General features: G+C 45.9%; 1 protein-coding gene across 1 annotated transcript in view; it reads right to left on the reverse strand.

Moving 5' to 3' along the window:
* The window catches only part of LOC148436328 (catenin alpha-2-like), a 227,060-nt gene that overhangs the window by 193,307 nt on the left and 18,745 nt on the right, over nucleotides 1–15,008 (reverse strand). The window contains exon 2 of the mRNA XM_088465042.1: nucleotides 5,228–5,423. Within this exon, the coding sequence (XP_088321168.1) occupies nucleotides 5,228–5,423 (196 nt within the window). The remainder of the gene's footprint in view (nucleotides 1–5,227; nucleotides 5,424–15,008) is intronic.

A 15,008-nucleotide genomic window follows, 5' to 3' on the forward strand; every position in this document is an offset into this window, starting at 1 on the left:
TCAGGCCCAGAGATCACTAGAATGCTCTCTATATTACACAGTGGTCACTAGAATAAATTCTAAACTGTATAGTGGTCACTAGAATGACTTCTGTATTTTATAGAAATCAATACAATGTTTTCCATTTCATAAATCTGTCACTATAATTTTCTCTGTATTGTATATAATTTACTGTAATTATTTCTGTATTGTATATCAGTTGATAAAATAATCTATGTATTGTACTGTATAACAGTCTCAGGAATACTTTCAGTATTGACTAGGTATCACTAGAATGCTCTCAAGATTGTGTGGAGGCCACTAGAATGCTTTCTGTATAGTATGGTGGGCACAAAGACACTTTCTGTACTGTAGGCGGTCACTAAGGTGCTTTCTGTATTGCAGTCACCAGAATCGTAACTAGGGATGTGCATGCGTTGCCGTTGCACAGGGCGAGGGCTCTGGGGATGGCACCATCGCTGCCCCACAGCACAACTGCTGCATCCTAAGGAAACTCAGGGTAGTGCTATATCAATAGCCCCACCCCCTGGACGTGCTCAGCTTTTATTCTCATCAAAAAAATTAAACAAAAATGTTAAAGTGTAGGTAAATACTTAGGGGGTTATCCTATTACCTATGCTAATTTTCCACACGAAAAACAACGGGCTCTTATCTCGATGCACCCATGTACTTTCATTAAAAAAAAAAAACTTATTGGAGATTTGGTTTCGCCTCCCTGAGGTAGGCGAAACAAAACCCCCGTTAAGTGGCGGCATTGGGGCTAAATGCATAGTCACATTGGCTTTAATTACCCGCAGGAAATTGCCACGGCTAATAGGATACCGCACCTAGGGCCTGATTCAGCAAGGATCGCACGGCTGCGTTCGCATGCAGCCGGTCAATGTTTGCGCTCTGCGCCTGCGTATGCATCGCAGTGCACATGCGGGAATTGCCCGCTGCGATCGGGAAGCAATCGCAGTGAGCACGCAGCCCAATCGCATAGTGATTGACATGAAGTGACCGTTTGGGGGTGGTCGAAGGAGCGCAGGCGTGCCTGTGCATTTGAACGCCGTTACAGGGGCGTGCATAATTAAGCCCCTGTGACTTTATATGCTGGCAGAGGTCTAGATGGCGACTGGAAGTTTAGCAGTTTGTGAGGTAGGGTCAGGTCAACCACAACTGTGCGGACGGTTCCGATGTTACTCGATGTTACCAATGTTATTGCTGACTTGCGGATGGGAAGTGGGCGGCTTTATACAGTGACGGGCGTTTTGGTACAGCGCTGCGGTTGCCGTGCGATTGCATATTTTCGCAGCTAGTGGGTGCGTGCGAACATAGCCGTGTGATCGTGCTGAATCAAACCATTAATACTTATACAGAATACTTAAATTATGGGCTATACTGGAATAGCGCTATACTGTACATATTATATTTAAAAAAAATCTGTACTGGAAAAAAATTAGTTTATCTATTTCATCAATCAGCAGTATTATATCAGTCAGTAACCCCCACCATATTTAAGGGGATTTGGAACCAGTTTGTGCTGGAACCTTTGCCCTTTGATAAATCGGCCCCTATGTTATCATGTGCAGCCTCAGATAATACTGAGGTAAAATTTTAACAACCGCCTTGATGTACTGTATGTACGGTGGACTGCTGCCTTTACTCACATCCATAATACCCTGCAAGTCTGTGAAAACATCGGTACCATCGAGTACCATTGGGGCCTCACGCACAATTAAGGCAGGTCAGACCTCACTCACAAACTGCTAAACTTCCCGTCGGTATCTAGAGCTCAGGCTGCATATGCCGTCGCAAGGGCTTAACTAGGCAGGCCCCTGTAACGGCGTACAAACGCGCTGACACGCCTGCGTTCGCTCGACCACCCCCTCCTTCACCACCCACAAACGGTACTTCCTGTCAATCACGATGGGTCTATGGGTCTGCGTACACACTGCGATCTCATTCCCGATCGCAGCGGCTAGTTCGCGCACGCGCACTGCTGCGATGCATGCGCAGATCTCGAAAATCGGCCGACTGCGTGCGTCTTAGCACTTGCGATCCTTGCCGAATCAGGCCCTTATATCAGAGCCTCTATCCCTGTATGTGTTTTATTATATCCCTGCATGTGTTTTATTAATACTTATTGGCAATACATTATTTCCTATTGCCGTAATAAGCAATAAGAAATTATACGTTTTGGGACCAATTCCCAATATTTAATAAACATGTCCCAGAGACATTTAGCACAACTGAAAATACCAAATTGGTCAAACTGGCATCGATTTCAATGTACATTGTGTTGAATTGATGCCTTTTTTTGGTTGCAGGAACTAAACGTCGCTCGTGTCTCTAATTTTGATGGACCAAAATTGCTCTGCGATTTTTACTTTAAACTATAAAAAGTGCTGCAGTAAGTGCCCGGCCGTAATAGACGGCGAGTACCCTCTTGCTGCTGTGCTTGAGGATGAAAGGATGCATTCAGTATGTTTGTCTGTAGGGAGGCATTTCATACAGCGGATCTCATCCCCTCCCATTGTCTGCTGCACATTATCTTACCTGCAAGAAAGGTTGTTTTTAATGTTTATAATACCTGAAAGGTTTCTTTAGAAAGACACTTTTTCTTGGCTTGTACTTTCAGTCGGCTACAGAAAACTAGCCACTTCTTCGTATTGATCAGACCAAGCTCGCAGACAGAGAATAGGGGGCACAACGCTGTAAGAACGGTTTTTAAAAAGAAACTTTTGCTGAGCTGTTATTATCATTGTTACATTTACTCTGCGCTTTGCAAACTCCAAAGTTGAAAAGTTGGTTTAACAGACTTATATAATGGGGCCTATTTATCAATTAATACTTGCGAGATATCCCCCCCAAAACACCCGTTCTCCTAAGGGTACCCGCAAATATTATGGATCCCCTGGATATCCCCTGGATATGTACAGGGTGCCGCAGCAGATATCGCAGATACAGTATCTTCTGCGCGCCCCCTGTCCCCAGTCGCGCATGCGCTGCCAGCAGAGCGCACATGCGGAAAGTGAGCGCTAATATCCCCCGTCCCTGCGTGTGAGCTGTGATACATGCCGATGGTACTTCATTTCTTATTGCCACGAGGTAAGAAATTATATTTATCGGGTAAAAACCCCAATACGTTATAAATGGGCCGCTAGCGGCAGTGCGGTCAGCTGTATCAGCGTAAAATCAGAGAAGTGTAGAAATAAGACTTTCAAACAAAATAAAATGGTGAGATATAATATTAATGAAAGAGCGCACTAGTGGTATCTCATCACATGATACCAGAGGCGGTAATTGCACAACTGATTGCGCCCAGGGCCTGCAGGGCAGTACTTAGCACCTGACCTCTGTACCGGGCAACCTGAGCTCATTAGCTGTGATGGTCAGCAGGAGAGTACTGGTCAATAGCAGAGGGGTTGGGGACTCCAAGATAATTATCTATGTGAACTAGGAAGGACAGAGAGGGCATGGAGAGATCATCAGCTCATGTTAATGTGTAAGAGACAGAGCAAAGATAGGCCTGAGGTGAGCAAAAGGTTATGTGAATGGAAGCCGAGGTCACAAAGCTTCAAAATTGTGACTGTCCTGTGATCAGGATATTCGTCCTGCGGGGGTTGTGATGGGGGTTTGGGGGGCTTTTGCAGTGCTGCCTGCTGTGGCGGCAGTTGTCTTAACAATGTACGGAATAAAAGTTTGGCTTTTAAAAAAAAAAATAAAAAAAAATGCCACCTTTTTTCCGCGGTCACACCCCATGTCCGGCTGTCAAGACCTGAGGATGTTGGGAGTTATGCACAGACCCAGGGCAGGTACTCAGAAAGGTCAGATATCAGAATCAATAAGTTGAACAGTCAGAATACTATGTAGCCTATTTATCAAGCTCTGATTACCACTAAATGAAGTAAAAAGCAATATATTAAGCCTCTAATGCCGGACCAGGGGTGTTGAGAGGGGAGGATAAGCATGGGCATGGATCACCCGAGCCTCTGTAGGGGTCCAGGAGTGCAAGGGAGGTGTAACCATGTCCCCGGTGCGCTTTACAGGAGATATTACAGATTATTGTTACAGTAAATAGCGTGAACGGGATGTAGCCAGCATCCCGGGTGACAGAAAGCTGATGGTCTAAATAGTGGCGCCGGAATACCAAACGTCGGCACCCCGAAAATAAGTATCAGGGGTTGGTGGGAGGGTTAGGGTCCAGGGTTAGGGTTAGGCACTAGGTTGAGAGTTAGGGTTAGGCACTAAGGGGGGAGGGTTAGGTTTAGGGTGCAGGAAGGGGGAGTTAGGTTCAGGCAATAGGGGGGGAGGTTAGGGTTAGGCACCAGGAAAGGAGGGTTAGGGTAGGGAGAGGGGGAAGGTGTGCATACCGACCAACAAGTGTAGATATGTTAAGCCTCTCGGGATCCCGGCGTCAAGATTTTGATAACGGGATCCCGACTGCCGGCAACCAACCTGTACCCAATCCTACATATTCTTCATTCTTTGCCAGCAAAAATTGCTTTTCCCAGACCTGCCTCAAACACTCCTCACAGCAGTATGAATAAATCCTCCGTGTCCCACCTCTATTTGCAGACTACTAATTCCATGAACAATTACATTCACAGTGGGGAACGGCAGTACGCTGAATAGTGACACATCTATGAGAAACTATGATTTTACCAGGATTTTACTCTTCTTTAGTGGTTTGGTTGGGGTAGGACATGGAGTTTGATTATTATGCAGAAAAGTTTAATTCCAAAACAAGACCTGCCAACATTCCCAATAGGAATAATAGCATGGAATAAACCATGACCACATCAGTACTAACCACAGTCAGATCAGATCACACCAAGCACAGATCAGCCCAAGCCACACCCAGATAAGACAAAACGGTGACCATGTTTGGCTAAACCATGCCCATATCAGCCCAAACCATGACCATGCAAGACCAAAGCATATCGAAGCAAGCCACACCTAGATCCGTTTAAACAACATCCTGTTTACACCAAACCACACCCATGTCAGACCAAACTACCCCCAGTTAAGCCCAAACGATGCCAAGATCAATCAAAAACACACCCAGTTTACAGATTAACCCAAACCTCAACCAGATCAGACCAGACCAAATCAACCCTAGATGATTCGAAACCCCACCCAATGTGACACCATTCTTCTCCACAAAATAAGGACAAACCTGGTAAAACCAGGACTCATGGCAGGTGTGCGACACTTTGGGTGAAGAAAAAGATCTCGTATGTACCTTGTTTCCTGACGTCCTCCACGGCGCAGATAAGCTCCTCCTTTACATCCTGGCTGTCTTTTGCAATCTGCTCCCCCTTTTCCAAAAAGTTCTGGGTGGCCTGTTCCACGGAAGCCGCCAGCACATGGGCCCTTTTAGACCGTCCTTTCTTTTTACCGGATGGGCCTTTGTTGCTTGTGTTTACTAGAGTAGTCACCTGCGAGATAAATGAAGATGAATCAGAACACATACTGTACATAGCTATCATATAGAGTCCGTTCACCCACAAAATGCGATCACGTTTAGAGGTCCCATCTAGGTCTCAGATACCCCAGGACTGGCCCATATTTTCCTACTGAAACCATTCTTACCGTCCCTAACTCCTACTCCTAAATAATTAACTTGCACTTACAGAGCATGCGAGAGTATTGTCTATAATTGTTTAATCGTTATTGTTTTTTTATTAACATCAACTTTTATTTGTACATACATCATTCGCCAGTGCGGTATACTAAGGAACTAATGCAAAGTTACAGCATATTGTGACCATACAGAAACCCTTGCTCTCTTAACAGGTTAAAGACTGATATTTCACTGCATTATCATCCAGAAGAAAGGGGTGACATTGATGGAGTGTGCACACCTCGCACGATTGTCCTTATTTGAAAGACTTGGAAGTTCCGCTTATGTTATCCATGTGCAGACTGTCCTCCAGGGGAACGTCAGCCAGGGGATGACTTATATATCATTAAATGGATGGTATGCGTGTCTCTGCCGAGATCTATTGTCCCCCATAGAGCCTCTCCTTCAATTCAGTGATCTGTCAGTCATCTCAAGTCCAGAGAGTGTTCATACTGTACCAGCTAAGTAACTAAGTAATGATGCGCTCACCCGCTGTTCAGTACATCCACCTGTTTGTGATGTTTGCCCAATGTAGTCTTTTTTTCATCAGATTATTCCGATTTAAAAAAAAAAAAAAAAGTCATATGGGGGGATTCAATTGTTTTTTTGGGTGGCGATAATTAATGGCACCTGACGGAGCAATTTAATTGTTTTGGCCACCAATTAATTATTGCACTAGTCGCGGGCAAAACACCGGGTTTAGCTGCGCAAGGTGTTTCAGCCCATCTAAACTCTGTGTAAAATCCATGGATTTTTCGCACATTGCTACTAGCTACCGCAGGATGGTGCAAGCAGAAATTTCGGCACCGGCGTCTCTCTCACCCGAATGGAGTAACAAATCAATTGCTCCGTATGGCGCCCAGTAGTTAAGTTGCCCAGAAAAACTAAGGAAAATGCTCTCTGTTCTCAAAATAAAGCATTACACATCATTTTTTGGCAATGTACAGCCGTGATGCTTGTTAAATAGGCTTCCCCAAAACGTGTTATCACTATAGAACGAAGCCCTATCGCAGTCTATAACACCCATTACGGCCGGCCACTGGGATTTTTGCCCTGTAATAAATGGGGCTCTATAAATACCCCCAATAAGATAAAGTACCTCAGTTTCTGTCATTTTTCAAACACAGCCTGTACCGTGAAAGTTAGTAGCTGATTGATTGGTACTTTATCGCTCTCCAAGCTTTGATACATCTCCCCAGTCTCTCCCACGAAGTTCCTTGACAGCTTTGCTTCCTGGCCCCCTCTCCTCAGTCCTTCCCTCTATCATCCTAGGTCATACATGCCTACCCTCCCGGTTTTCGCGGGAGGCTCCCGATTTTTCGGGTAACCCCCCGCACCCCCGGAAGGGTAAGCATTTCTCCCGCATTCTGCCCACTTCCTAGTGAAGTGGGCAGAATTAGGAGAATACCCGCGGCAATCGTCAAGCTCTGCCCCCGTCGGCCCCCTGCTGTATCTCTTACCCGGGCTTCTCCCGGGAAGAGAATGTTAAAGGTAGGCAACCCTGTCCTAGGTGACTTCAACATTCCAATTGATATCCCCACAGAATCCTCTTCCTCCAAACTCCTCACCCTCACATCTTCATTTGGCCTCTAAAAATGGACCTCCTCACCCTCCCATGTGAGTGGGCACTCGCTTGACCTGGTCTTCACTCACCATTGTGATATTTCTGATTACTCCAATTCCCTCTTCCCCCTCTCTGACCATCACCTTCTCTCTTTTATCCTATCCCTCTCTCCTTCCCCTCCTCTACCTCCTAAAGCCACCATCACTAAGCGCAACATTGAGGTTATCAACACCGTTTCCTTTTCTTCCCTGCTTGACTCACTTCTCTCCCCTATCCTCTCTCTCTCTCCTGCCCTGAACAAGCCACTTCCCTTTACAATGCCTCCCTTACTTCTGCTCTTGACTTGGCGATCACTTCTCACCCTCGCAGAACCACACCTCAACCTTGGCATTCCAAATGCACCAGATACCTGCTAAAGTGTTCCCGAACCGCCGAGCGACAATGGAGAAGATCACACTCTAAGGCAGATTTTCTCCATTTCAAATGTATGCTCTCATCCTACAGTGCTGCCCTTTCCCTCTCTAACAGTCATATTTCAAGAACCTCATCTCCTCCTAGTCCTCAAATCACCAATGTCTATTCATCACCTTCAACTCCCTCTTCTGACCACCCCCTCCTCGTCTCTCCTCGTCGGACTCATCCCTCTCCTTCAAACCACAAATCCAGAAATTCTCACACTCCTGTCGCTTCCATCTCAAAAATATTTCCAAGATCAGATCCTTTCTCAACCAGGATGCTACTAAAATCCTCATACACTCACTGGTCATCTCCAGATTGGACTATTGTAACCTCCTCCATGTCTGGCCTCCCCAAATCCCATCTCTCTCCTTTCCAGTCTGTCCTCAATGCTCCTGCTCGGCTCATCTTCCTCTCCAAACGCTCTTCATCTGCCTTCCCTCTCCTACAAGCCCTACATTGGCTCCCCTTCCCTTTCAGAATGATGAGCCTGATTCAGACCCGGTCGCAAGCGCTGAGCGCTCGCAACCGGGTCGATGGTGGCCCACAGCGCATGTGCACGACAGAGCCGGCTCCGTCGTGCGCATGCGCGAGACCCGGCTAGCGACGGGCAATCCGTCGCTCCGGGTCTCGCTCCAAAGGGGGCGAGCTGTCGATGTTGAGTGACAGCTCACCCCGTTTGGTGGCCGGCCTGGGGGGTGGCTGCCCAAACAGAGGCGTTCCAGAGGGGACGCTTGCCGTTTAGGGGTGGCCCCACTGACATCACAAGTGATGTAATTGGAAAACTGAAACCGTACGATCAGCATCATTACTGCAGTGCCGCTGGAGGGAGCGCGTAGCTGTGACATCTGGGAGGATGAAAATTCCACGTGTTGGTCATGGAATACAAATAATGTTAGAGCCGAAAGCTCTCTGGGGCTTGCGATGAACGAGACCCTACCACAAGGGTCTCGTCGCAAGCCCGATGGTCGCAATGGTCTTGACCATCGCAACCATCATCATGGCCGCTCGCTATAGCTGTGGGTGGTCACACAGCTATGCGAGCGGCCGGGAGGCTGCTCCAAAAAAAAAAAAAAACGCCCTGGTTCAGAGCGAGCACTCTTTCAGAGCGTCCGGCTCTGAATCAGGCCCTAAGTTCAAGGTTCTCAAGCTCGCATACAAAGCCCTCACCCAATCTTCTCCCATTTACATCTCTGATCTCATCTTCCTTCACTTTCCTGTGCACCCTCTTTGTTCAACTAATGCACGCCGCTATTCATACCAGCTTATTACTTCCTCCCACTCCCGCCTCCAAGATTTTTCCCGCACTGCTCCCCACCTCTGGAACTCTCTCCCTCTTCCCATCAGACTCTCCACCTCTCTACAATCATTCAAACGGGCTCTCAAGACCCACTACTATTAAAGCCTTCTGGCTCTCATCCTAACTTGCTGTTACATGTTCCTTCCTCCCTGTCTACCCCATTTGTGTCACACCTATTTGTCTGCCCCTCCCATTTAGGATGTAAGCTCTTATGGGCAGGGCCCTCTACCCTCTTGTGCTTCTCCTTACTTTACTTTCATCTACTTCTTACTCCCCACTAGGGCACCTAACACTTTGCTGCTTATGCTCTGCTGCTTATGTGGGTGTTATGGTCGCTAATGTAGCAATGTATATTGTCCTTGTCCTGTATTGTATTGTATTGTAAGTCGCTGGTCACCTATTTGTTTATGTACTATGTAAGGCGCTGCGGAACACTTGAGGCGCCATATACATAAATGATAATAATAATAATAATATAGATGGATTTTAGGTGGTAGCATGTCATCAGCTGTAATAGGATGAAATACCGGAAGCAACCTGCTGGGAATTAATACTTAATTACGTAAAAGTATATTTGGAACATGTAATGAATACCTCTGATATTTTTTATAAGCCTCCATGCACTGTTTTCCTCCACCGTATAGCTTAATGCAAATGCCAATAGTCGTGCATTAATTTTCTCCCTTCCACTGTGCTAATGGATCACCAAACTGCAGGGGAACAGCCAATGACCTGGATAAAGACACGGCTGACATTTCATCGCGTCACCTATAGCTCCCAGGTATAATGCCATCCTTACACTTGAGCGCCTGGCCTTATTGCCTGACTGATTATATTAATAGTACTCCCCCCCCTCCTTTGCGGCCAGAATCCCCACACTGTAAAACAAAGGGAACTTTACAAGTGTCTCCTTTGGAATCACATCCTCGTCACAGCGAGCGGACGGACATGGTGAGCTTAGCAAAATGATACATGGGAGGTGACGCCTTTCACCTCTAAGGTTTAAACTAAAATATTTCTCAAAAAATCTAATATTTTAATCACAAGAGTGTGAATTCGTCTCAAGACAGGAAACATCCGTGATCCCGAATGTATTTTCTCAGTGTTGTACAGAGATGCGGTCGGCCCAGCATTATACGTGAGGCCTGGAAGGGCTCCTGTACTGTAATTTGCCAGTGCATTTGTTCTGATATGCTTAAATACAATTATTTGATATAGTTCTGGGACATTTTAGAGCTGACACCGTACGATCAGCATCATTACTGCCGTGCCGCTGGAGGGAGCGCGGAGCTGTGACATCTGGGAGGATGAAGATCCCACGTGTTGGTGATGGAATACAAATAATGTGTCATTGCTGAGTATTGTAGTACTCTGGGATTGCTGGACACTCTCTATGCTCATGGTCTTCCTAAATAAGGAAAAGGCTGTCAGATACCCACTAGCAAGATAAATAATAAACACAACACTGCCATAAACAGCTGTCCCCATGGCCTTTTCCACTTTTCCTTCTAATTCATTATAGCTAATCATTCATTATAATATCTACATGGTGTGTGTGAATATTATAAAGTTATGTCTGGCAGCTGCAACTATTGTCGATGCATATATGGGCTGATTGTGCCGCAACCATCCGCTGGTTTCACTAGCAATGCTGACCAATGATGGTGTAAACCATCAATGTTTCCCCGTCTAAATCTTGGAGGTTTGGTCATGCCACCTCCCAAATTAAAAAACCCTAACAACACGATGCGCGGTGCTGTGAAGCGGTGCCAACAATGCAAAGGGGATCCTTTGTCCCCCCGAAGCAGCCAGCCCAGGCTCCTGCTGGACCCCTCCATCAGGCCCAGGTAAACAGTACCAGCCCCCCTCCCTTAGGGGTACCTAATCCTAACCTCCCCCCCCAAGTGCCTAAACCTAACCCCCCCTTCCCCACCACCTAAACCTAAGTCCCCCGGGGGTGCCTAACCCTAACCTCCCCCCGGGGGTGTCTAACCCTAACCCTCTCTTCTCCTAGCCTAACCCTGTCCCTAAGTCCCCCCCCCGGAACCCTAAACCTAACCCTCCCCCCCTGCGGCTGTCCGTAGGTAAAATGGCAGGCGTCGGGATTTCGACGTCTGTCATTTAACCCCTTGCCGGGATTAGACAGTCGGGAAGCCGACGGTCAAGATTCCGTCCGTCGGCTTCCCGAGTGCTTCACCCCCCCACCACCACACACTCTCTGTGCCCTTGGTGACCATGCAGCACAAAAGAACCAGAAGAGGAAATAGAAATGTCCGTCATCAATGGTGGCTTTATCATTGGCAGCTAATACTTCTGCCTTACACTAGCCACATGTACTTTCTTTGCTGGCAGCTACTATAGTGCTCAGTACACCGAGCTGTAACGAGCAGTGCCATATCCAAGATGAACAGAAACCAAACCAATCTGTCTACTTATATAGAGCATACCTCCCAGCTGTCCTCATATTGTATCTAGGGGTCTGTCCTGCTGCCTGAAAGGCGTGAGCAGGTCCTGTGTGCATCTGGGGTGTTTACAGGGGAGGGAAGATAGGTTTGGGCAATCTAGTGTTTCACAAACACTAGGTGGATCCCAAAGGATGTAGCACACACCTCAACATGATGTAATGATGCCCCCAGCATGACATGACCATACTCTATATTTGGACATGCGTGGTAGAGTGTCCTCTCTGGTCCAATTACCCAAATTCAAATGTAGGGGGGGGGGGGGGGTATGTATAAAGGCCTTGGTACATAATACAGCAGGAAGATAAGAACAGCAATGTGTTGAGTAAAATGTGCAGAATGTTTAAGGCATGAGAAGGAAAGTTCCTGGAGGCGATCAAGCACATTGACAATTGCAGCTTATGATTTTAGAACCAAGTTGTAAGTGATCACAACTATCAGAGATCCTCCTCCACCTTCTCACCAGAAACAGCAGAGCAGACACACGAAACATCATGACACAATTTATCATTGTGATCTCTGCAGTTAGAATTCTGTGCATCCAGTGCTTGGTAGACACTGCACTTGAGGTTCTGTGTGCCTGAGGCATAGCATATATAATGCAGCGTGCCGACGGCCACATTTACTGTGTGTATGTAATATATATATATATATTATATATATATCCATCCTGAATAAGTGATAAAACCCAACTTAGGCCCGTATACAATTTGAGCTGAGTCACATTAACTTAATGCGGCCCGGACTTAACGCCAACTTCGCCTGTTTAGTAGGCGTTAAAGTATCGCGCGCGTGCACGCTTTACCCCGTATTCAATTTGAAAGTACGCGTAAACGGCACCCGGCAATACTGTAACAAGTGGAAAGCACTGTCATTTTTGGGGAAATCAGCCTGTCACCCCCCAAATGATGCTCTGACATGGGGGTTCACTATGGTACCCCCCGATTTGGCTACTTCGACTGTTTTGCCGGTGAAAAAGTATCGCGCGCATGCCCGCGTATCCCCGTATTCAATTTGAAAGTAGGTGAAAACGGGACCCGGTGAAACTGAAACAAGCAGAAAGTCCTGTCAGATTTGGGGAAATCAGCCTGACACCCCCCAAAAGTTGCTCTGACATGGGGGTTCCCTATAGTACCCCCCGATTTGGCTTGCTAAAGGTATTTGGTGTTTTTAAATGGGCTCAGTAGCTGCTAAATAGCGTTTTTCTTTACCTGGTGCAGAATAGTATTCAGGAGTATTTTTTCCAGAAAGTAACTTATCCCAGCAAATTTTGGGTACATGAAAATGGGGGTCAGCATATTTAAAAGTTGCTAAAGTGAAGTTGAAAAATCATGAAAAATCCACCTGGCGCAAACACTTGCAATCAAAAAAACACTTGGGGCATACTTGGGGACCCCCCCAGAGTCAAGTTCGCTAGTTTTTAAGTTTGTACCCCAACATTTATTATTTCGCCCCCTTTTTCAAAGTGAATTTTTGGGGTGTCCTTAAGTTATTTTTTTATTTTTTTGACACAGATTACCTTTGGGGACTGTCTGAAGGCTGCACGGGGGTTCCCGAAACTTTGCACCCCAAAACCCCAATTCTGCACTTTTTTCCGCCTGCCATTCATACGCGATACTTTACCGCCTATTACATTGCATTGACTTTCCGCCTAGACGGAAAGTCTTTCATATTGAATATGGGGTAAAACCAAAACAGGCGATAATTACATCATCGGCGGTAACTTAACGTGGATCCGGACTTAACGCTTCAAATTGGATACGGGCCATAATCGGGATGGATCAGCCTGGGAAGAGGTAGCTAACTCAGAGGTTCCCAAACGTAGTCCTCAAGGCACCGCAACAGTTCAGGTTTTAGAGATATCCATGGCTGAGCACAGGTGGTTCAATCAAATTGACTGAACTACTAATTAAATTACCTGTGGTCAAGCATGGATATCCTTAAAACCTGGGCTGTTAGGGTGCCTTGAGCACGGAGTTTTCGAACCTCTGGCCTAGATAAAAAGCTCTACGTTTAATAAAGATATTGCTCTGTGGTTTGTACTAAGGGTGGAGGTCTCTATGGATTTGAGGTGACAATGATAATATTGGCCAGAGTCATCAGAAGATATTTAGGACTAAACAGAAAGTCAGTGAGAGATTTGGAGGAAGACGAAAAAGGTAAATGAAATGGTCTTAGGTGAGGTAACAGGTTAAATGACAATAAACATAGAAGACGCTGAACAGGGAGCAATTATAGTCAGTGAAGTGAAATGACAGGCAGAGTAGCATAGAGAGGGAAAGCGTATAGAGGGGGATTATAAGTATGCACAAAATAGCAACAGCAAGCAAAGTGACAGCTAGAGAGAGAGTAGAGTGCAAGCAGCAACTACAGAGACAGCAGCCACTAGCGATGCAGCAGGAAACACTTCACGTGCGAGAGACAGCATCCCAGGTAAGAACTCCAAAGAGCTGACCTATGAGAGGAGATCTATTAACGCAGATTTCAACTGGAGCATATAAGTGATATAACTTAAAGGAGCAATCCCATATACTGTACTATAGGTTCATCTTTTTGATTAACTAGCAAGTTTAGTGCCCTTTAAGAATGCACTTGGCAGACATTTTTCTGAACTGTCCTCTTACAAATCATTACTGTATCTCCTTTCAAAATCTCTCTGGGGAAAAAAAAAAAAGGTTTGCCTGCCAGCCACCCAGACAGGGGACTATTTTATTTATCAATTATTATTCGCTGGATATCCCCCCCAAAACAGGCATTTTTGAGTTTCTCTGATAATGAAGATCATTCCACTGAAGGGCCTACTGCAGAGTTGAATGCAAGTTGGACGTACAGTACGAGCTCTAGCATTGTATACAAGGGGGTAAAAATGTGTGCATTCACCCATACCCATATTGCGGTGCATTCGCCATCCTAGTCATAGGCCTAGTTTGCTACTAATCATCATTATCAACGCGGACTTGCACCAGCTCAATCCTAGGTGCAAAAGATCCACCTGAAATCAGACATATCTCCAACTCTGCATTTCTGTAATTTTGTTGACATGTCCTCGCTACACCTAGCCTCCTGAGAACGCCCCATTACAGTCCAGTTATACCTTTCCAGTTGTAAGTGGAGAGACTGAAATGCGTTTGACTCTCTAGCGCTTGTACTTGTGTGCAAAAACAGGAACGATGTGCTCTGCGAATGAGCCTACATGCACTGTCCAGTCTTTGGTGTCTATTCCTAGGAAGGTGTCGGGGTTGGCGACTCTATCCAGAGTCGCCATCGACATCCACCTATAAGAGCATAATTCATTGATGCACAAATATTCACAGGGAAAAGAGCTAACAAAAACATTCTTTATTGCCTTATTATATCGCAGCATCCCTCAACATAAGCACCAATAAACACTGTTCCTCTTCTGTATTTATTGCGCCAGCACAGTAGTTCTCATGTCACGTTTATTATTTCCACCAGCAGATTTAATTAATATTTATGCTATACAAGAGTACAAAATGCATTTCCTCCTTGCCATAAAATTTACAAGACTGGACTGAATTATAATAGAGCAAGGATGATACTCTGTAATAGTGTAGCTTCAAAGCAGACAAGTGTTCTGATATGTTTAAAATGAAGATG

The sequence above is a fragment of the Taudactylus pleione genome, unplaced genomic scaffold (assembly GCF_031769625.1).
Source record: "Taudactylus pleione unplaced genomic scaffold, aTauple2 ptg001815l, whole genome shotgun sequence".
Classification (NCBI taxonomy): Eukaryota; Metazoa; Chordata; class Amphibia; order Anura; family Myobatrachidae; genus Taudactylus; species Taudactylus pleione.